Here is a 21,963-nt window from a genome sequence, read left to right as displayed (position 1 = left end):
CAGTATCAACAGAATCTGTCATGTAGTAGAGATCTGATGGATGCAGGCTTCACACATGCCAAGCTGTGTCTTTTATTCCTGAAGAGTCTGGATTAACAGTCTGTTTTGCTGTTGGTCAGAAACTGGAACAGCTTTCTGTGTGTGAACTGTTTCAGATATGATCAGTGAGGATTTGACCCAAGTCCCACTGTGGAGGAAGAGTCTGAACCAACAGAGCTACACTGAGGGGGAGGTCCAGTTCAAAGACAGCACGGAGGGGCTGTCCACCCCCCATCCCAGGGTGAGTACCCCAGATACTCCCCCTGAACCCCTATGGACAGCATTTTTTTCTGCCTGTCTGATCACCAGCTGTTTTCTCTGTGGGGGTGGGCAGGAACTATAAGGACTCTAAGTATGCTACATACGTTACACATGCTACTGTTGATCAAGAACCAGAGACCATGAAACAGAGGGAAGAGGAGAGGTCAGAGAAGAGATCAGGGGAGTGATCAGAGGAGGGGTCAGGCGAGAGGTCAGAGAAAAAGGTCAGAGGAGAAGTCATTGGAGTGGTCAAAGGAATGGGTCAGAGGAGAGATCAGAGGAAAGGTCAGAGAAGAGTTCTGAGAAGAGAGAGGTCAGAGGAAAGGTCAGGGGAGGGGTCAGGCAAGAGGTCTGAGAGGAGGTCTGAGAGGGGGTCAGAGGAGGGGTCAAGCGAGAGGTCTGAGAGGAGGTCAGAGGAGAGGTCAGGGGAGGGGTCAAGCGAGAGGTCTGAGAGGAGGTCAGAGGAGAGGTCAGGGGAGGGGTCAAGCGAGAGGTCTGAGAGGAGGTCAGAGGAGAGGTCAGGGGAGGGGTCAAGCGAGAGGTCTGAGAGGAGGTCAGAGGAGAGGTCAGGGGAGGGGTCAAAGGGGGGGTTGGCGAGAGGTCAGGGGAGAAGTCATAGGAGCAGTCAAAGGAATGGGTCAGAGGAGAGATCAGAGGAGACAGGTCAGAGAAGAGTTCTGAGAAGAGAAAGGTCAGAGGAAAGGTCAGAGGAGGGGTCAGGCGAGAGGTCAGAGAGGAGGTCAGAGGAGAGGTCAGGGGAGGGGTCAGGGGAGGGGTCAGGCGAGAGGTCTGAGAGGAGGTCAGAGGAGAGGTCAGGGGAGGGGTCAGGCGAGAGGTCTGAGAGGAGGTCAGGGGAGAGGTCAGGGGAGGGGTCAGGCGAGAGGTCTGAGAGGAGGTCAGAGGAGAGGTCAGGGGAGGGGTCAAAGGAAAGGTCTGAGAGGAGGTCAGAGGAGAGGTCAGGGGAGGGGTCAAAGGGGGGGTTGGAGCAGAGAAAAGGTCAGAAGAGAAGTCATAGGAGTGGTCATAGGAATGGGTCAAAGGAAAGGTCAGAGAAGGCAGTCAGAGCAAGGGAAAGTTTAGAGGAGAGGTCAGAGGAGAGGTCAGAGGAGAGGTCAGGGGAGGGGTCAGAGGAGAGAAAATGTCAGAGGAGAGGGCTTGGAAACTTGTTGTTGTGTTACTTTTTCGTGTCTTCTTCAGCTGAGTGAATACTTAACCTGGGGACGGTTCAGAGACCTGGTGAGGAAGACTAAGCTGAGGAACCAGAGCTGGCTGGGAATGACCCCCTCCTCCCTGAAGATGTCCTGTCCTCAGCTCTACAGGTAGGGAGTATATGTCGTGTCTTCCGTGTTTTACAGCTCACAGTACCTTTACCTTTCTCTCTCTGCAGTTTTAGTGAACTCTTTTTCCGCCCCTGTCTGAAAGCTTTGAGCTGCTGGCTCTTTAAGACTCTTTGCTCCACAAACCCTCTTTACGCTGATTGGCCAGCCCACTGGAGGCCTGTTGGGGGCAGAGTCATGACCCAGTGAGGAGGTCCTCATCATTTCAGAAAGTCTGGTGAAGATCTGGGGCCTCATTTATTAACGTTGCTTATGCACAAAACAATGTCTGAAACTGAAAATGCCCTTTCCCCTAGGAAACAAACCTGAGGGTAAATTGTGCACACTGGTCAGCTAGCTCTGCCCCGGGTGTAGGTACATGATGGAGGCATGAGGGACTGGAGACACAGACGGTGAAGTGTTGAATTAAAGCTTACTGATACGTCTCGATGTCTGTCCCACTTTTTATCTGAATATCAAACTTCACTGACAGATCCACCTAAATCAAACCTTTGATCAATGATAATCCACGATGAGTGAGACTGCTGATTGATGTGTCCTCTCTGAAAAACAGATGAAAAAGTCAGTGTGGCTCCTGTAAACATGTGAATATGTCAGAAATCATGGTGTGATAAAGAACGGTGGATGTTTTGGCTAATAGGACAGGATGAAGCAGCAGTGACGTGGTGTCAGTCTTTGATTGCTGTGAAGTATGTGATCCCTGCTGCAGTAAATCACCCACAAGTCCATTCCTGAAGTTATTTCTTGGCTTCTGATGCCTTTAACAAGAGAGGATAGGACAATGGACACAGGAAAAGGGGGCAAGAGACAGGAAAAAGGCCACAGGCGAGACTTGAACTCAGACCGCTCAGGGGCAAACCTCATAGGACGTGACCTAAACCTCTGGACAGTCTTCAGTATGTCCATTTCATCCCTCACTTAATGCACAAACTCCTCAGCCTCTGGGTCAGAAAGTTTTATCCTTGTGCAAACTTTCACACTCATGAAGATTTTGTGAAGGTCTGAAGAAGGATTGATGACGTTCTAACGAAGGTCTGACAAAGATCTGATGAGGGTCTGGTAAAGGGCTTGTGAAGGTCTGATGAAGGTCTGATGAAAGTTTGAACATCCAGCCTTGATATTCATATAAATGTTTCAAACACAGGACAGCCGCATCCCCCTCTTTAAACTAGTATGAGGGTTGCTCCTGTTACTTTAGGTCTGACAGGGAAGCGAAATGCTGAAAGAGAGGACACTGGCCCTCATTTATCAAACGTCACCTGAAAAATGGGTGTGCGCTCCTTTCCATGCACAGATCAACATTTATCAATCTGAACGTGGGTGTCAGGTACGCCCTAATCCCACGCCAGGTCTGAGTTTGTATAGGCAAGTTTAATGTCAGTGGGGAGCGATGTGCAGTGAGGGAAATCTGTCTGTGGAGGAGAGTTATTAGATCATATGAGGGCAAAATATTTTCAGACAGAAAAACTGATGTTCTTAGATTAATATTTAGATTGTTGGATTAGATATGACACCAAGAATGTTTCTAACATTTCACTCTACTTCTGAAAATCTATAAAACACTTTGCTATGAAAGAGCAGCGCGAGCTGTTAGCTGGTATAAAAAAAAGTGTATTTTCTTTATCCATTTACTTAAAATTAAATAAATAAATAAATAAAATAAAAAATAAAAATAGAGAGGAGGTGAACAGTTTTCCGTACACTCCCATGTCCATGATATTTGTCTGTTACACACATCTAGTGATGCTTATTCTTGGACACATCATCAGTGATAGTACCTGGGGTCGAAGGGGGTTTGAGGGCTTTCAACTTCAACCCCCTCTCCCAGTCGACCCGACCGGGAGTGATCAGTTCCCGGTCTGTGTCCAAGAAGCGCTTGTCCACTGCTTGTCCCTCTGGATCCACAGCCCTCGTGAGGCTCTCTCCGCAGCCTCTGATGATGAACAGATGGCTTTTCTTTTGCACCTGTGATGCCCAAGAGGCTAAAGGCCTTGCAGAGTGACTTCCCTGCAAAACCCCTTGCCCCTACCTCAATGGGCAGACATCTTGCATGCCACCCCCGTCTGCGGCACTCCTCCACCAGCTCTGCATACTTCTCCCTCTTTCTCTCACTGGCTTCCTCTATCCTCTCCTCCCAGTGCACTGTCAGCTCCAGCAAAACGACCTGTTTGGATGTGGCTGAGAACAGGTCAATGTCTGGTCTGAGGGTGGTTTCCATGATGTTTTCTGGAAATTTCAGTTGATTTCCCAGGTCCACTCTTAGCTGCCAGTCCCTGACTGTTCCAAGGAGGCCAGTTTGAGTTTTCCTGCTGGGGGGTGGCTGTTCCCCAGCTTTAACAAAGGGGATGACTCGTGTTGGTGGTTGTAGGCGCTTGCTCTGGTCTATGGCAGCATTGATGGACTCAGCAACCGCCTTTAGCACTTGGTCATGACGCCAGCGATAGCGGCCATCACCAAGTGCTTTTGGACAGCTGCTAAGGATGTGCTTCAGTGATCCTCTACCCTGGCACAAGGGGCATTCTGGAGTTTCCACCTTGCCCCAGCAGAAGAGGTTGGATGGGCTGGGCAGGACGTCATGAATCGACTGAACGAGGAATCTGATGCATAGGGGCTCAGCTCTCCACAACTCGGCCCATGAGATTTTCCTCTCCATGGCTTCTTCCCATCTGGTCCAAGCATTTGGCTGCCTTAGACCTACCCACTGGCTTTCCCTGCTCTCCAACCCCTGCCCTCACTTCGGGCTGGACAAGGTCCCTCCTTTCCTTGCCCTCAACCCTGCTGTAGTGGGTTGTTGGGATGGTGCCCAGTCCTGCTCGACCAGTCGCCACGGAACCGACCAGTTCTTTGTGGGACAGCCGTGCTTCTGCCTTGTCTACCGCCTCCTGAGCCCGCCACCTTCTGCCTGTCCTCACTTCAATACCGGATTGAGCTACTTTCGGGTCCTTGGACTCCTTGTATTGGAGGACTTCCCTCGCTCTGGCAACCTTGATTCCTCCGTCAGGCTATTGAAAGTAAAGTCTACACAGAGAACATTCAGAGGACGATTTTTTAAGGAAGCTGTTTGATTACAAGCTTCACTATGGAGATAATTATTTCACTCCCCACAATATTATCATATAAACTTGACCTGTGTGCGAAAAAGTGACAATTTCATAACAAAAGACATTTATTTACATGAGCTTACAACCATGATGAGCATCATGGTGCACATAAAGCTGAGTGAAGCTGGCCCCCCATCCCACGCAAAATTTAGGGAAAATCATCTGTTTCTGTGCTTCATTAGTGCTTCATTGTGTTTTATTTTGCCTTCCTGTATATTGCCAAGTTTGAAGATTACTGCTTAACCAGAACAAGGTGATATCAGGAAAGAAACAGTGATAAAGGAAAGAAACAGTGATAAAGGAAAAGATTGTAGAGAAGAGACTAGACAGAGGGGGAGAGAGAGACAACAAAACAACAGTAGAGAGCAACCACAACAACTGAACAGATGACTACAGACAGGAGAAATAAACAACCAGCTACTGAGCCTGAAAGGAGACAGTATCCTGAGGTCTTTGACATCATAATCACAAGAAGAACCTGGAGAGATGAACTGGAGAAATCATGAGTCGCAGTGAGCACAACAACGACAATTGTAGAAAAATACCTATATGTATATAGAAATATACTCAGAAGCATATACTCACCTACACATATCGGGGCACGGGTGAGAGCACAGAATATTGGGTTTGATTTAGGTCAGGTGATCATGCCAAGGTGTGATCATGCAGATGTGGCCCCGCTGCTCCCAGAGGCCAAACACACACTGAGATAGCCCTCATCCCCGGGCATCCTGCAGCCACAACAGAGCACAGGGCCCAGACAGACCACCATGGAGACAGCAGCACGCCAACCCAGGAGAAGGCAAGGAGAGGGGGGCCTGGAAAGGCAAGAGGCAGGCCCCCGACACTGCAGAGTGAGAGCCCCAGGGGGTCAGGGACTGAGGCCCACAGGCCCCGCGAGACGCCGGCCCCCAACCAAATGCAGGGGGTAGGACCCGGGGCCCCCTGTGCCCAAGGGCCACTCACCCCCGAAGAGAAAGCACTCGGCCAGGCACCCGAGAGGATGGACCCAACCCAGCCTGTCTCACCCACCGTGAGTCGGTACCAGGCCCCAGCGCATCCGGCCAGACTCCTGAGACCACAGAGGTCCTCTCCCCAAGACCCAGTATCCCCTAACACAACCCCCATCCCAATCCACCCCTATCACCCTCCCATCTGTACCGCAGCTCACCAGCTCTCCCCCATGGTCCGAGCCCTTATCACATACAATATGTGAACGGGCATGCACTCGCATGCATGTACAGGCACACGCATGCATGCGCGCACATACACATGGTTCATCTAGTTGACTGGGATTCAGCCATTTTGAGATATATTGCAATCTGTTTGCTAGGAAATAGAGATGAAAATTGGGCAAATCCAAACCACCATTGTTTTTAGTCTTTTGTAGAGTTCTTAAGCTGATATGTGGAGGTTTGGCTTTCCAGAGGAACTTATTGATGACTGAGTCTAATGATTTAAACCAGGCGGAAAGGGGTTTGGTGGGGATCATTGAGAACAGATAGTTGACTCTCGGTAGAACCATCATTTTTATGGTGGCAACTCTCCCCATGAGTGATATGGGTAAGGATGTCCACCGTATGAGGTCATCCTCTATTGTTTTAAGAAGCTGGACATGATTTAGTTTTATTAGTTCAGAAAGACAGGGGGAAATGTTTATTCCTAAGTATTTAATATTCCCTAAATTTAGATTAATATCCTGATTATTCTGGAAAGTACAGTTGATGGGGAGAACAGTAGTTTTTGACCAATTTATGGAGTAATCAGAAATTGATGAAAATTTCTTAATGAGTGTGATTGTATGAGCGAGAGACGTTTGTGAGTTCTGGAGGGAAAGTAACACATCATCAGCATAAAGACTTGTCTTGTGTTCTATTCTTTTACCGTGAATACCTTAAATGTCTTTGTTTTGTCTGATACTAGCTGCTAAAGGTTCAATAAAGATAATAAAGACATGTGCTGACATTGCGATTGCGATAATCGTGCAGCCCTACTAGTACCCCTTTGCAGACTGAAGCTTGGAGAAGTTTGATCGTTTGTCCTGACGCATGCATTTGGGTCATTATATAAAATCTTCAACCAATCAGTAAAGCATGGGCCGAATCCAAAGTTGTTCAGTGTTGCAAATAAGAACTTCCAGTTGATGCTGTCAAATGCTTTTTCTGCATCTTAAGAGATGATTATGGATTCTAGATTGTGTGAGGTGGAATAATCTATCTCTGCGTGTATTAGTGAAACAATGTCTGCCCTTTATGAAGCCTGTTTGGTCTCTGTAAACTTCTTCTAGTGATTTGATTCTCAGCTCCAATTCAGTTGTCCGCTGCTTCTCTTCCTTTATCTTGTGTGACGAGAATGAAATTATTTTTCCTCGCATTACTGCCTTTCCTGCTTCCCAGAGGACACAGGCTGAGGTCTCTGGTAGGTCATTATTTTCTAAATATAAAGACCATTCCTTTTCAAAATAGCTGACAAAATTAGGGTCTTTAAGTAGCGATGAATTAAATCTCCAGCTTCTTGTTGGTGGTTTTATTTTCTTATCATTTAGAGTCAGTGAGACTGGTGCGTGGTCACTGATGGTGATGGGAACACTAGTTTCTAATATATCGCTCATTTTTGAGTTGTTAACTAAAAAGAAATCTATTCTGGAGTATGAGTGGTGCACTGATGAAAATTATGTGTATTCTTTAAGAGTGGGGTGGAGTGAACGCCAGGCATCGCAAAGCCCAAAATCCTCCACGAATTGTTTAACAACCTTAGTGGACTGCCAGAGCCGATGGTTCCCTGCTGCACTCAGCCTGTCCATTCCTGAGTCCAAGGCCATGTTGAAGTCTCCTCCTATGATGAGCGTGTTATCTAAGTGGTCATAGAGTGAAGTGAACAAGGAGTGAAAAATGAGGGGTCGTCAACATTTGGCCCATATATGTTAGCAATGCATAGCTCCATTCTTTGGATAGTTAATGTGATAATTAAAAATCTGCCTTCTGGGTCAGTAATTGTGTTTTCAACATTAAAATTTACCCTTCTGTTTATTAGTATGGCTACACCTCTTTGTCTGGAATTGAGACAGGCTGAATACACATGAGGAAACTGTGCAGTGGAGAGTGAACCCACTGCTGTCTCTGATAAATGAGTCTCTTGTAGCAAAACAATGTCTGCCTGTAGATCTTTCAATTTATTCAATATTTTTAGCCTCTTTCTCCTGGAACCAGCTCCACGTATATTCCATGAAATAAACCTGAGGCTAGCAGAGTAAGTCAACTAGGAAAACTATGTGAATGTGTGCAGGGTTGGATATTAAATTTCTGACCTACTTGCCAAGTGCCAAGTAGGTCAAAAAAGTTACTCGTCGACCAGATTTTCAACTTGCCAAATGTTTAACCCAATAAATGGCTTTACTACTGTACTCAGACATCATTAATCACATTTCAGGCATTGTACTAAATCGTAATATTAGTCATTCTGTTCTAGGTCAATTGTAATGTATAAAAACCTGAAGTATTAACTGTATAAATTTAAATGTAGCAATAAGTTGCAAACGTGATGTCGACTTAATCTGTTTATTCATTTCATCTTTTCAAAACGATTGCCTGTTCTTGGGTGCATGACATGCTGCCATGTTCTGCAGTGTTCTTCAGTTAGCTTCTGAGTCAGAAGGTTCTACTCCGCCAGAATCAGAGTCCTCAGAGTTCTCAGAGTTCTCAGTCAGACAATTTATGCTTTCTCTTCGTCACAAGCACTCCGCTCTTTGATTCGCTCCGTCTCCGTGCGGGATTTACGTAGAATCACGTAGGGCTGGGCGATATGGCCTAAAAATAAAATCTCAGATTTTTTAACAAAAAATTCTATTTACGATTTTTTTTTCCTTTTAAAGAAAATAATAAGTACAATTGACAGAGATAACTCAAAACCAGTTTTTGTTTTAATTTTGTAAAAAACTCAATATAAGTAACCTCTATTTGACTTTTGGAATTGAATTTTCAGCTTTTCTTCTGTTTCAGTAACTTCACTTTGTAGTTTTAAAGGAGGCAGACTTATTTACATTCACAGTGAAAGCTGCACCATTTTGTACATTTTGAATTTAAAAATACTGCTAGGAAAAGCATGTACAGTACTGTTTCAGTGCACTACAGCACTGTTCAGATATATTCTACTTTTAGATGGTTTATAAAAAAAACACTTTGTTTCTGTTTAGTTTTTTTTTTTTTTTTTTTAAGGCTGTAGCCTGTTTATCCTTTAATTTAAATACAAACAAATATGTAAAAAATAAATGCTATTCATTCTAGTGTGGGCTCATAAAATGTATTCCTCCCTGCACAAGTCAGTGCCCTGGTCGGGGGCACCCCAGTCTAAAAAGTCTGGTCCGCCCCTGCGTAACAGGGCGCACCTCGATGCTGGTTCGTTATGTTGCTCTGCTCGTCAGCGGATGGATTACTGCTGAATGGAGGATTTAGTTGGTGGAAAAGAGGGAGTTGCAGGGAAAGAAGGGACTCAGCTTTCCCCAGGTAAAAGTTTAACAACTTCTCAGTCATGTCTGTCCAAGCAGCGCCGCTCTGTCCTATCGCCCATCGTCGTCCCGTCTCCCTCCCCGCAGTCTACTTTCAACTACTACATGCTACTTTCATGATCAGAGTATTAACTTTGAAGAGCAGCAGGTTTTACACGCGTCAATCACATCATCAATAATCTGCTGGTGAACCTGAAAGTGTCCCGGCTTTGTTGATGTTTCAGTCAAACATCTTAACTCCTGAAAGGTGACTGATAGAAAACAGAGTATTGGAGGAAAGGGATTTGAACGTTTACTGATGAGAGGTCTAGTTTATATCCATCTCTTTGGGCTGTTGATACGGACTATAAGGAACACGTCTCCGTCAAGGTGCTGGGTGTCAAAGACACACAAGAACATTTTATGACATTAAGGTTTCTGTTGTTTTGTTAGTGAACTGTTAAATCACGCTGCAAACACGTGGAGTCAGGGCTTACTGCGGAATAAAGGTGTGCAATAGCGGGGAGAAAACTTGAATTTTCATTTTTTTAATCGTCCAAAAGGACTGAGCAGCGAATGGCAGATATTCATGAAAATATATCGCTATGTAGAAATGACGCAGGGGCGTATGATCCGACCTCAGAGGAGTGATACTTTTTGGGAGGTTTAAAATCCTACTTGTCATGAGGCAAGTCGGCTAAAAATTCTTGTCGCCAAACAGAAAGAATGCCAATTTCCAACGCTGCATGTGTGTGCAAGCAGGCATGTATGTATGTGTGTGGGCCTGTATGCATGCATCCTTGTGAGCAGGCATATTACACTCATGTATGTATGTCTACCAGTGAAATCGCCTGTGTGATGATTCCGTATCTGTTTATGTGCCTTAAATCCACATGCTGTGACTGTGCACTGGCTGTGGCTCTCACCAGCCCAGGAGCCGGGGGCTGCACACTCAGCCTGGTCCCTTCACTCCATCTCTGCCGGGAGAAACCGGGGGCCGACGCTGCCAACCCTGGGTCCCATCCCGCCAGTGACGCAGCTCCAGGTAGCCCGCGGAGCAGCACGTCCCCTCTTTCCTCTGCCTTCCAGCTGTGTGCTCAGCGCGGCCTCTACACTGGTCCTGGAGGCCGGGATTAACGGCCTCAGAGACCAGCAGTCCGACATCCTCAAGCGGGATTTTACATCCATGGTTGACTGCTTGCTGGACACGGGGAAGCAACTGGTCATTTCTGGCCCGATTCCCCCACCGCGTTATGGTGACGTCACCACCAGGTGCCTCCGCCAGCTGCACCTGTGGCTCAAGGGATACAGCCTGAGGAAAAGTAATCCATATGTGGACAATTTTAATCGCTTTGTTAAACAGGCCTCACCTTTTCAAATCAGACGGCCTGCACCCGTTGAGCACACATTGTGCTGAACGTGCGCTCCCTTTTAAACAAATCTTTTATTGTAAATGATACAATTGTGGACAACAACCTGGACAGCATTCTCCTTACTGAGACATGGCTCGGCACTGATGCACCTGTTTTTTCACTGAGGCTTCCCCACCAAATTTTAACTTTTTACTTCCAACTAGGGGTGCAGAAAAGGGGGTGGTACGGCCTCAATAACACAGACCAACATGCAGGCGAACAAAGTCATTTTCAACAGCTACTCGTCATTTAAGTACCATGCCTTCGTTTTTAGCAGCCCACCTATCCTCTGTATAACAGTCTACCGACCACCCCAGTACTCCACCTCTTTTGTTAGTGAATTTTCAGAGTTTTTATCAATCATTCATACCACTTTTAACAGAATTTTAATGACTGGTGATTTTAATCTACACGTGGACATCTCCTCAGACTTAATATCAAGAGAATTTTTAAACCTCTTATACTGTCTTGATTTTAAGCAACACGTCACACAGCCGACACAGCAGGGGGCGCACCTTAGACCTGGTTATATCTTATGGTCTGTCCATTGGAGCGCCCTCTGTTGTGGACCTGGCTGTGTCTGACCACTTTTGTGTGTTTTTTACAATCACCAGTTTTAATCAGTGTAGTTAATCTGGTCGGCCTCTCTGGTACTGTTCTTAACTGGTTCACGTCCTACCTGACTGATTGAAGTTTCTTTGTAAGTATGGATACATGTTCCTCAGGAACCCATAAGATAGAGTGTGGGGTTCCCCAAGGGTCAATTTTAGGTCCAACTCTTTTTAATCTATACATGCTTCCCCTTGGGGACATCATCAGGAGGCACGGCATCAGCTTCCATAGCTATGCAGATGACACACAACTGTACATTGCCGTGTCTCCTGCTGATACAGGGCCAATTGATGCCCTTTTTAACTGCATTTTAGACATCAAGTCACGGATGGCAGCTAATTTCCTACAGCTCAACCAGGACAAAACAGAAGTTCTAGTCATTGGCCCTGAAGGCCAGAGAGAGAAACTCTTACCTAAGTTACAGGATTTTAAATCCTCAAAATCTGTAAAAAACTTGGGCGTGATTTTGGACTCTGAGCTCACTTTTATTCCACACATTAAAAACATAACGAAGATAGGTTTCTACCATCTTAAGAATATAGCCAGAGTCCGCCCCGTTTCTCTCTCAGGCCAGCACGGAGGTGCTGATGCATGCTTTTATCTCCTGTCGTTTAGACTATTGTAATGCCCTGCTCTCTGGTCTTCCCAAAAAGAGCATACACAATTTATAATTATTGCAAAACTCAGCCGCACGCGTGCTGACGAGGACCAGAGGGCGGAGCACATAACGCCTGTTTTAAAATGGCTGCATTGGCTCCCCGTGCGTTTCAGGATCGATTTTAAGGTTCTCTTATTAGTTTTTAAGTGTCTTAACGGTCTTAGGCCATCTTATCTATCTGAAATACTTTTACCCTATCAACCCTCTTAGACCCTGAGGTCCTCCAGTGCTGGCCTTTTAACAATACCACAAGTTAGAACTAAAACTCACGGGGAGGCGGCATTGTGTTACTATGGTCCCCGATTGTGGAACAGCCTCCCGGAGAGCCTCAGGGGCGCAGAGAATGTTGATATTTTTAAAAAGAGGCTCAAGACCCATCTTTTTAATCAGGCTTTTAACTGACTAGTTTAACTCCTCTTAATCATTTTTATGCTTACCCCTATTTTTACACTTTTTACTGTTACTCATTTTATTGTGTTATCATTTTAATTATTACTTTATCTATCTATCTACTTATTTATTAATTTAGTTCATCGTGTTTTATTATTGTAGTGCCTCACCCAGTGTGACTCCTGTCTTATACTGAGATTCTCAGCCAGCTAAACTCTTCATGACATCTCATCCTCCAAGGAACAGGCAAAGTTGTGGTTGGACGGGATTTAATGCCAAAAGTTGTGAAACTGAAAGGACAAAAAACACAAAAAGCCCAAGTAATGATCGATACCAACACATAGGGTTCATAAATGGGCGTATAATTACAGTCGGCGGATCGAGTATTTGCCGATCTTCGATACAATAGAGCCGCGGTACGAACATAAACAAAGTAATTACACAAGCGGAGTCAAAGCTATAAACACGGCTGCACTTATCAATGATAAACAACAGTTACTTACTTAAATTGCCTCTTCAAGGACCTAAAAACATACATGTGGAGAGTTAGCTTCAGAATGCTAGGAAAGTTTGTCTCAGAAAGCGTAGAAGAAGAACAACTTCCTGGTAACAAGGCAACCACTGAAGCGGACAAATAAAGCTCAGAAACAAGCGAACTATGCCATCTGCTGGCCTAATAATGCCACTGCCATTATAAATATTAACAATTCCAACACAATTATGTTGTTTTATTTCGATGTTTTATTCTGATGTTTTAGTTAGGATACAGATTTATTTTATTTCACATGATCAATTTAATCTCTACTGTTTTATTCCCTCCGTTTTAACTTCTTACCTTTTATCTCATTCTACTTTTTTAGTCCCTCAGTTTTCCAGTGTTTCCTCCTGGGGGCCTGCCACACCTGGAGCTGATTCTGGTCCACTGATTTGGACGCTGTCCCGTGGATGGCTCCAGCCCTGGTGGCTATAGAGCTCTACACCTTGGTGTGGAGCCTCCTGTCTGCCTGGGCTGGGGTGGTCCCTGTGGTGGCGCCCCCTTCAGCCATGGGCCATGGCTCCTCCCTGTCTGCGTGGCCCCCAAAGGTGGCTGCTTCCTCACCTCAGATCTTGGTGCCCAGCCATGTCTCCTCAGTGACAGCCTGTGTATGTGTGTGGGTGTGTGTATGTTCGTGTGTGCAGGTATATTTGTTGGGGTGGGAGGTTTGGGGTTTTTATGGTATTTCTTTGTTTCTTTTTTTTCTTCTCTTGTTCCTTATTTCTGTTTGGCTCTGTTTTGTTTTTGTTTTGTTTTTATCCTTTGTGAGGCACTTTGTGTTGCTTAACTGCATAAAAAGTGCCATATAAATGAAATAAAGTTGAAGTTGAAGTTCTTTTTCTTTGATGAAAAAATACCGCTAACAATGTAGCAAGTTTGCTCTCCAGCGCTACCTGTACTCATCCTCCAGCTGTTGTCTGCCTCTGTGGGTTCATGTGGTTCAGGAGGCGTGGTTTTGGGGGAAGCCTGGAGGGAGGGGGTGGGGTTGCTTCAGTTGTATCGTTTGAAAATCCACCTAAGTGCTGCTGCTTTCTCAATCTGACCTACCCTACCTTTAATTTCTGTGCTTCACATAGGTATGTTAATTATGTTCGATGTATTGGTGAGTGGTGAGTAGAGTTATTTACCTGACGTTAATACAGCCAAGGAGTGATACCTGGATCGCGATAAAGTTGGTTGTTCACAAACAGCTTGTCAAAAGAAATTACAGCTCGGGCGCCTCCTTCCATGAACCTCCGCCTGATTGGGAACAGGACCTTGCGTCGCTCCAAGATCTCTTTAGGGAACTGGTCGTTGACGCTGAAGTCCGTCCCTCTCAGCTCCCTGCCCCGGCTCTTAACCTGTTCTTTCTGTTTGAAATTGACAAACTTAGCAACAATAGGTCTAGGTCTGTTTGAATCAGTCCTCTCACCTCCCAGACGGTGGACTCGGTGAAACGAGATTTTACTTGCGGTTTCCTTGGGAAGCTTGAGTTGTTATCTGATAAAGGCTGTGATCGTAGCTTCTGGGTCCTCCTCAGCCTGCTCAGGGATGCCTGCGAAAACAGGTTATCTCGCATGCTACATGCCTGTAGATCAAGGACTGTTTCCTTGATCTTCTTGTTTTCTGCAGAGAGTCGGGTCATCCCATCGGAGAGAGATTTCACAGACTCTCTGAGGCTGTTATTCTCCGCCGCGAGCGTCTCGAACTGGTGTTGGCTGAACTTGTGGAGGACCTCCAGCAAGCTCAACCGGCTGTCCAGGGTGGTTAACTTCTGTTCTATGGACAAAAGGATATCAGTTGAATCGTTACCTGGAGGCGAGATAGCACCAGATGATTCCCCGTTGCGCGGTCTCTTCGCCTTGAATGAGGTGAATGGGGTTGATGTCATACTCGACTTTCCCATGACGATCCTATCGTAACACTGACTGATGTAGTCCGTCAAGCTGGCCTGGTCCTCCTCGTTCTTCTCCAGAATGACCCTGTTGAGATATTAACTACTTTTCAACAGATAAGGTTTGGATATGCGAATGTATTAAGTTATGAATGAATGTTTTGTGCGCCCCTGTTGTCTCACGTAATCAACGTCCCAGCATATGTGTCACTTACCTGCGACCTTACCTGGGGGGTGGGTGGCCCGCTGAATTCTTCATTGTTTGGCCCTGGTACACACGTTTCATAAATCACATGTGAACATTGCCATAAGCTGATTTTTACACCCAGATCTGCGCCACTTCCCATGCAGGATTGGTAAACGAGGGCCAGCATGTTTCCAAACATCTGATGTTGTATGGTCCTTTGCTCTTTGTGCTGATGTCTAGTACTTCAGGCTTTCAGAGGCACAGAGGGCTCTGATGGTCTGCTTGTTTCTCCTGTTTTTTGGAAAAAAAAGATCCTAGAAGGAATGTGAGTAATGTGATTGCAGTGAATTGGAGCCAGCGTGAGAGGGATCAGGAATTTGGGGTTGGAAAGCAGCGACAGCTCCTGTGAGTTTTCTTTAAAGAGAGGCTCCTGACAGGTTACTGGCAGATGGTGGCAGATGAGGCTTTAGCTCCTTGTTTGTGGGCAAGATGAGGACTGAACGTGGATGAAGTGAACTTTGAGAGGTGAAGGAATCTGATGGGAGGCAGTGGAGCCTTCAGACTCCCCCTCTGTCCTGACCCGAGTTTGGCACAGACCCAGCGAGTCAGAGGATGTGTGTGTGTGTGTGGGGTGGGGGGGGGGGTGTTGAGGTATGCCTGGAGGAGTAAGGGCATTCCTGCATGGATCACAGGCCTGCTGAAATATGGCTGCAGTCCAGGATTCAGACGCAGAACAGCGTCTTTCTGCTGAGACGAGCATGCTGCCAGCTGCAGAATCTGACACTGAAACAAATGAAGGAGAATAAATGTTCAGCTACTGTGAGGAAGGTTTTCGTAGATAACCATAATGTTTGAATCTTTCACTGATGAGTCCCCTCCTTCACAGACCTGATCTGGAACCAGTGGAACCTGCTGTGAGGAACACAAACAGGAACTCTATGGTCGCTTTGGGTTCGCAGAGCAAACTGGACTTCCACTGGCACCACTGAGCATTCAGGTACTGCAGACCACTTTCCATCTGAACCCACCAGGGCCATGTTTAGAGACTAGTCTAGTAAATGAATCTGTCAGTGCTCAAGTTCATTAAATGAGGTCATAGTGGGAAATACCTTTGGGTCGTTGAAGGTCAAGGCCAAACACATACATACCATCATTAGTCTAAAGACCCGTTTTCATAAAGTGGTCTGGTTTGGATCAGTACACTTTGGTACAGGTTGGATCAGTAAAGCCTGATCCAGTTTGTGTTTCCACAGCAAACTGTGTCCTTTTTGATAGGCAGCGTGTAAGCCGGATGCTAATAGCTGAAGCAGCTACATAATAGCGTGACGCCACAGCAGCGACACAGTTTACTTTAATAAATCCAATAAAGAAGAGAAACATGACGCAGTAAACAAAGGCTGTTTTCCAAACCATCAACTACATACAACATGTAATATGTAGCAGGCACTTCATACTACCTACTGCTTTTGCATGTAGTATGTAGTATGACTGATCTGTTGGGTCTGTTTTGTAGTAACTACTCTGGTTTCCAGTCTCAGTAGGTGGAGCTACAGATGTTGTTGGTTTTTTGCCTTTAATATAAATATACCAAACAATGTATGTCAGCCCTCAGCCTTTTAGTTATTTTGTTAATCATATCACACAGAATCATCATTCTTGATTTCTAATCTTACACCAAAAGTTATATCGTTGACTGAAAATAAATCTAGATTTTTGTTTTCACAGCTGATGGAAAAACACCTCCATATGATCCATGTATGGTTAAAAAGGGTCATTAATGTTTTATATGAGCTAATGAGTTTGTAGAAGTAAAAACCTGTTTTATAAATGGAAGAGATGATTCTTTCCACCAACCAGAGGACTGCTGTGTTTCCACCTTCTGGAGTCAGATCAGTAGGTCAGGCACCTCATCAGAAGGGAACCAAAAAGTGGGACGGTACGGGTCAGTAATTTGGGGATCTCTCCTGATTTTAGTCGAAGGAAACATCACAAAATGTGTGCTGTACTGAGACGAACTGGACTGAACCACTAGGAGGGAAAAAGGCTTGAGACAAAGTAGGAGACCCCCTTCAGGATTTCAAACCTTTGACTCAGGGGGGGGGGGTGCGCACAACAATGGTTTTAAGATGAAACGGCAGCCACTGTTGCCATATAAACAGCAAGCCGGCGTTTTCAGTGGAAACGCTGACATCATGCTCCATTTCACGCAAGTGCATCCAACAGTCCAACAGTTCCTTTGTTACCATCTGGTCAAGCATGTTGAGCTTGTGCTCCTCAACCTGCTGAATCTGTGACTGTCTTTAACAAAATGAGCGTCTGTTGCTCCACTTTTGCTCTTAGCATTCACCAACACACCAGATGATCAGCTCAACTCTTCTTCAGTGGAGATCTACCAAAAGCTGCTTCTGAATATGACAGTTGTAGCACCACCTACAGGCCCGGCATGCTTACTACAGCGTTTTTAGTTCCTCAGCGTTTCTGTGTAAACCCAGATTTCTGTGTTTTGGGGTAAAACAGTGTGGTGTAATTGGGGCCTGAGTCTGGTGGGGTTTCTTTAGCCACGTTTCCACCAAGCAGACCGGTTTGGTTCGTCTCAGTACAGTGCGCACTTTGTGATGTTTCCACTGACTTATCCTGGGACAGATCCCCAAATAACAGAGACGAGCCGTCTCACTTTTTTTGGTACCCTTCTGTCTGGGTGCCAGACTGAACCGATCCGCTCATGGAAGGTGGAGCTACAGCACTGCAGACCATTGATTGGTCAAGAGAATCATCACTTCCTGTGTGACAGTGGCTGCATATCTTCTGGCAACACACAGACTTCTCTGAAACAAAGCTTGATTATTCTTTGTAACAAAGAGCTACATGCCAGAGACAGAGAGGACGAAATGCTGCATGTCTTCTATCGCTGCTCTTTGTTTACTGTGTCGCATTTTTCTTCTTTGTTGGATTTAATAGCGGGGTAAGCTGTGTCGTGCTGCTACGGCGTCACACCATTGTTTAACAGCTACGACTTCCAGCATGTGGCTTACACCACAGCCTACCACGAGAGGGCACAGTTTGCTGGGGAAATGCAAATGGGATCAGGCTTAACTGAACCAAACCGTACCAAACCGTTTCTTTCTCAGGCCAGCACGAAGGTGTTAATCTGCTTTTATCTCTTCTCGTTTAGATTATTGTAATGCCCTGCTCTCTGCTCTTCCCAAAAAGACAATTTCCAACCTCCAATTATTACAGAATTCAGCCGCACGAGTGCTGACGAGGACCAGAGGGCGGGAACATATTACTCCAGTCTTAAAATCGCTGCATTGGCTCCCTGTGCGTTTCAGGATCGATTTTAAGGTTCTTTTAATAGTTTATAAATGTCTTAACGGCCTTGGGCCTTCTTATTTATCTGACCCGTTTTTACCGTATCACCCCTCTGGCACTGGCCTTTTAACCATACCAAAAGTTAGAACTAAGACACACGGGGAGGCGGCTATTAGTTCTTATGGCCCCCGATTGTGGAACAGCCTGCCAGAGAATCCCAGGGCTGCAGAGTCTGTTGATACTTTCAAAAAACTCACCTTTTTAAGGTTTTCAAGCTTTTACTTGATTTAACAAAGTTAATTTATTCTTTTATTACTTATTGTTTTATTGTATTACTGTATGTCTTCTTCATTCTTTTAGTCAAACTCTTATCATTTTATTCTTAATTTTTTATGTCATTTCACTTATCGATTTTATGTTATTTTATCTCTCTTCTTACATTTTTATTATTGTTTTAGTCTGATGTTTTATAGCTCCAGTGTTTCCTTGTGGGGGCTCTCTGCACTGGGGGCTGCTCCTGGTCCACTTCTGGGGCTGCTTCCAGGGGAAGGCTTCGCCTGCATGGCTATAGGCCACTGCACTGTGTTGTGAGGCCTCGTGTCTGTGCGGGGCGGGGAAGTCTCCGGCTGCGCTCCTTGTGGGCCGGGAGCCCTCCTCAGTGTTGATAGCCTCCAAAGGTAGCTTATTCCTTACCTCAGTCCTCGGTGCTCAGCCATGTCTCTCTCTCCCTCCCTTCTCTATACAGTTAGTATGTATGTGTATGGGAGCAGGTGTGTATGTGTGTTTGTCTGTGAATGTGTGTCTGGATATGTCTCTGTATTTTGGGGTGGGGGGGATTGTTTCTGTTCTATGTTGCTTCTAAAGTATGAAAAGTGCCCTATAAATAAACTGAACCGAACTGGACTGCTCGGTAGAAACGTGGCTTTTGTGGTACTGTACTGTATGTACTGTACAGAGACAGGTGGTTTCTGAACTCTCCTCTGTCTGCTCCTCAGCTCTAACCACCCAACCTCTGAAGGACAATGATGAAACGAGCAAGCTTCAAAGAGACAATCCAGGACCGGAAAAGACAGGAAGAAGAGGAGGCTGAAAGGAGAAAAAACGAAAGTGAGTGAGATGAAGGAGAGGACTCTGGTGCGTAGAGGAGGCTGACGACCCACCTGGGGCCTGTTGTATGTATGTATTACATGTAGATTAAAAAAAAAAGCCATGCTCTTATCCAGTTAAGCATGTATGTGTGAACTCTCCTCCACTGTGATACATGTGTAATTTCATGGTGTTTTACTTCCTCTGTTTATACCTCTGTATGCCGACATTATGAAACCTTCTCATGACTCTCTGATGCTGTCAGTGTGTTACAGACCAACAACAGACTGTTTGTACAGCGCGTCTGTCACGTTGTGTAAGTGGAGTTCATGTAGAGATGTGTGTGAAGAGAGCCAGAGATAAACCCTGCATGGAAGAAGTGTGTGTGAACAAACACCGTGTTAGCATGAGAGCAGAGGGTGAGAGTCAAGTACCACAGCTTGCTTCTTAAAACGTCCTCTTCAAATGTTCAACACACAAACAGTCTTCAGTTTGAAATAGCGCTAAGCCCAGCCCCTCACAGAAATGTCCCTGGGCATACCCAGTGTTTCAGGGTGAAATCTACACCATTGAAGGTTATAGATGTCTTCTTTGATGTAACACACACAGCACAGCTTTGTCTCAGTTTAGAGGAAATTTGTCTCTAAATTCTAACTGCATAAACTGAATACAGACACAGGGTTCAGAGGCGCAGAGTTAATTACTCTTCATTTCTAACTAAAAATCCGTTTAAAACAGAACACTGGAACATTTTTCTTTCAGTGGGAGCTATCACTGAAGCAGCACCCATTTAGAAATCATGTGTTAAAGTACCCCAGTCCAAGGAGGACGTTTGGCCCTGCAGTCACCAAAGAGACTAACAATCAAGTTCAAAGGTAGTGCACACCTCATGCACAGTGTTTATCTCTGAGACATCTGACCACTATACACTAACTGTATGCCGCAATTTATATGTCCCATCTTTATTTAAATTTATTTTTCAAAATAAAGTTAATGAAAAGGAAAACGTATCCTGTGTCATTTTGTGTTAAAACAGTTTATCAAATAGGCTTTGTGTTTTATTTTACTCCTTAAAAGTCCAGTGAGGACTTTGTGAGCTATCATAAAATAATCTCAATTTTAAAAAAAAATTTCATGTTCATAATCAAAATAATAGACTTGCAGAAACAAAACCAGATTTTTCTTTATGCTACTCTCAGCATCTGTGGACAACCCCCTTTGGGATCTGTAATTTATCTTAAAGAAAATGATTTCTGTGATTAATTTTGTAGTGATGGTGGACACTGGAGCCTAACTGCCAGACAGAAAAAGGACAGGAGAGCAGAAGGAAGAGAAACAGCAGAGAGATAGATACCAGCTAAAGGCTAAACACGAGCTAAAGGCTAAAACACAAGCTAAAACAGGGTCTAAAGGCTAAATTATGACCTTGAAGCTAAAACCTAGGCTAATGTGTCTGTGCTAATGTTGGCTCCAACCCACAGTCAGACGAAAAGTTGAGTTAAAAAAAGATCTGCTCTCCAAAACAAACACACTCCTTGGTCAGAGTGGTGTCTTAGTGACAGTGGGTGCTCCTGGAAAACCTTCATCCCAGATAACACTTTGAGCCACAGGAGTCCTCACAGCACCTTTAACTTGAGAACTAAGGGTTTTAGTTTAAGGAAGGTTTTACACACTGGTTTGAGATGTTTTAAACAGATTATTTCTCTCATTTTTTATTCAGAGAAAAAGAAAACATGGGTTCCACTTGTGAGGTTTTTGAAAAGTGGGAGAGAGTGACCCTGACCACGGAGTGAAGTTTATAATCCTGCTTGTTTCAGGATCCGACTGGGGAAGCAGAGTTTGGACAGTTTTGTTGGTTATGGGATCCGACGCATTTAGATGGAGGACCCTGTATTACAGACCACTTCAGCTACAGTGTCCTCTGTTGTTAGAGACTGAATGAATAAATGAATATTAGCTGTACCTGCCCCGGGAGAAGCTCTTGTGTTTCCCCCCTCATCAAGGCTCCAATCAGTCTACTCTCTCCCCAGAGCACTATTATCGCTTGGAGACGTCCTTCAATATGGCAGCTCAGAAAGCACTTCCTGTGCTGCAATGAGCGCTCAGTGAAGAATTCCCCCTCCTATACTGATAAGACACCTAGGCCTCAGGGCCTAAAACCAGAGCTGGAACCAGAACTGGGGTTATCAGGTCGGCTCCTCCTGTCACTGGTGTTTGGTGAGATACCCTCCTCCATGCTAACTCTTACTGTCCATCATCTCCACCAGAAGAACACCCCTATGAACAACCCCACCCTGTCCGAACTGTCCCATTCAATGGACCAATGCAAGCTGCAGGTACTGACAGCTCTCACACGACCTGTGTTACCCCGAGTGTTCATGTCCAGAACCTAATCTGGATCTAAATGATCTGGATTTGGAAATCACCTTTTTCGCTGACCAGGATCAAGCAATCTTAGTTTTATGCTGTTTTTTCAAAGCGACACAGCTACACATTTTTCAAGATTACCAGAACCAGATTAACAGTGCTCCAAGGCAGTGATTCCCAACTGAGGATTTGTGTGCCCCCAGGGGTACAGGAACACAATGCAGGGGGTATGTGGAAACATTAACTCATTTATTTTTAACTTGGAGGTACTGAGATCAGCCCATCAATAAAATGGTACATGTGCGCTACAACT

The 21,963-nt window shown here is 45.2% G+C and overlaps 1 protein-coding gene across 1 annotated transcript in view; it reads left to right on the top strand.

The window, feature by feature from the left end:
- LOC141795320 (uncharacterized) overlaps nt 1-20,235 on the top strand; it is a 56,351-nt gene extending 36,116 nt beyond the window's left edge. Inside the window, exons 5-8 of the mRNA XM_074676155.1 lie at nt 156-280; nt 1,498-1,619; nt 15,775-15,885; nt 19,193-20,235. Of these exons, the coding sequence (XP_074532256.1) occupies nt 156-280; nt 1,498-1,619; nt 15,775-15,877 (350 nt within the window). The 3' untranslated portion in view covers nt 15,878-15,885; nt 19,193-20,235. The remainder of the gene's footprint in view (nt 1-155; nt 281-1,497; nt 1,620-15,774; nt 15,886-19,192) is intronic.
- The last annotated feature ends 1,728 nt before the right edge of the window (nt 20,236-21,963 follow it).

This window comes from Halichoeres trimaculatus, unplaced genomic scaffold (genome assembly GCF_033239565.1).
Source record: "Halichoeres trimaculatus isolate MK-OKI-2021-1 unplaced genomic scaffold, fHalTri1.1 fHalTri1_scaffold_8, whole genome shotgun sequence".
Classification (NCBI taxonomy): Eukaryota; Metazoa; Chordata; class Actinopteri; order Labriformes; family Labridae; genus Halichoeres; species Halichoeres trimaculatus.
Note: the sequence above shows the minus strand (reverse complement) of the source record. Positions and strands in the feature narration are given on the sequence as shown.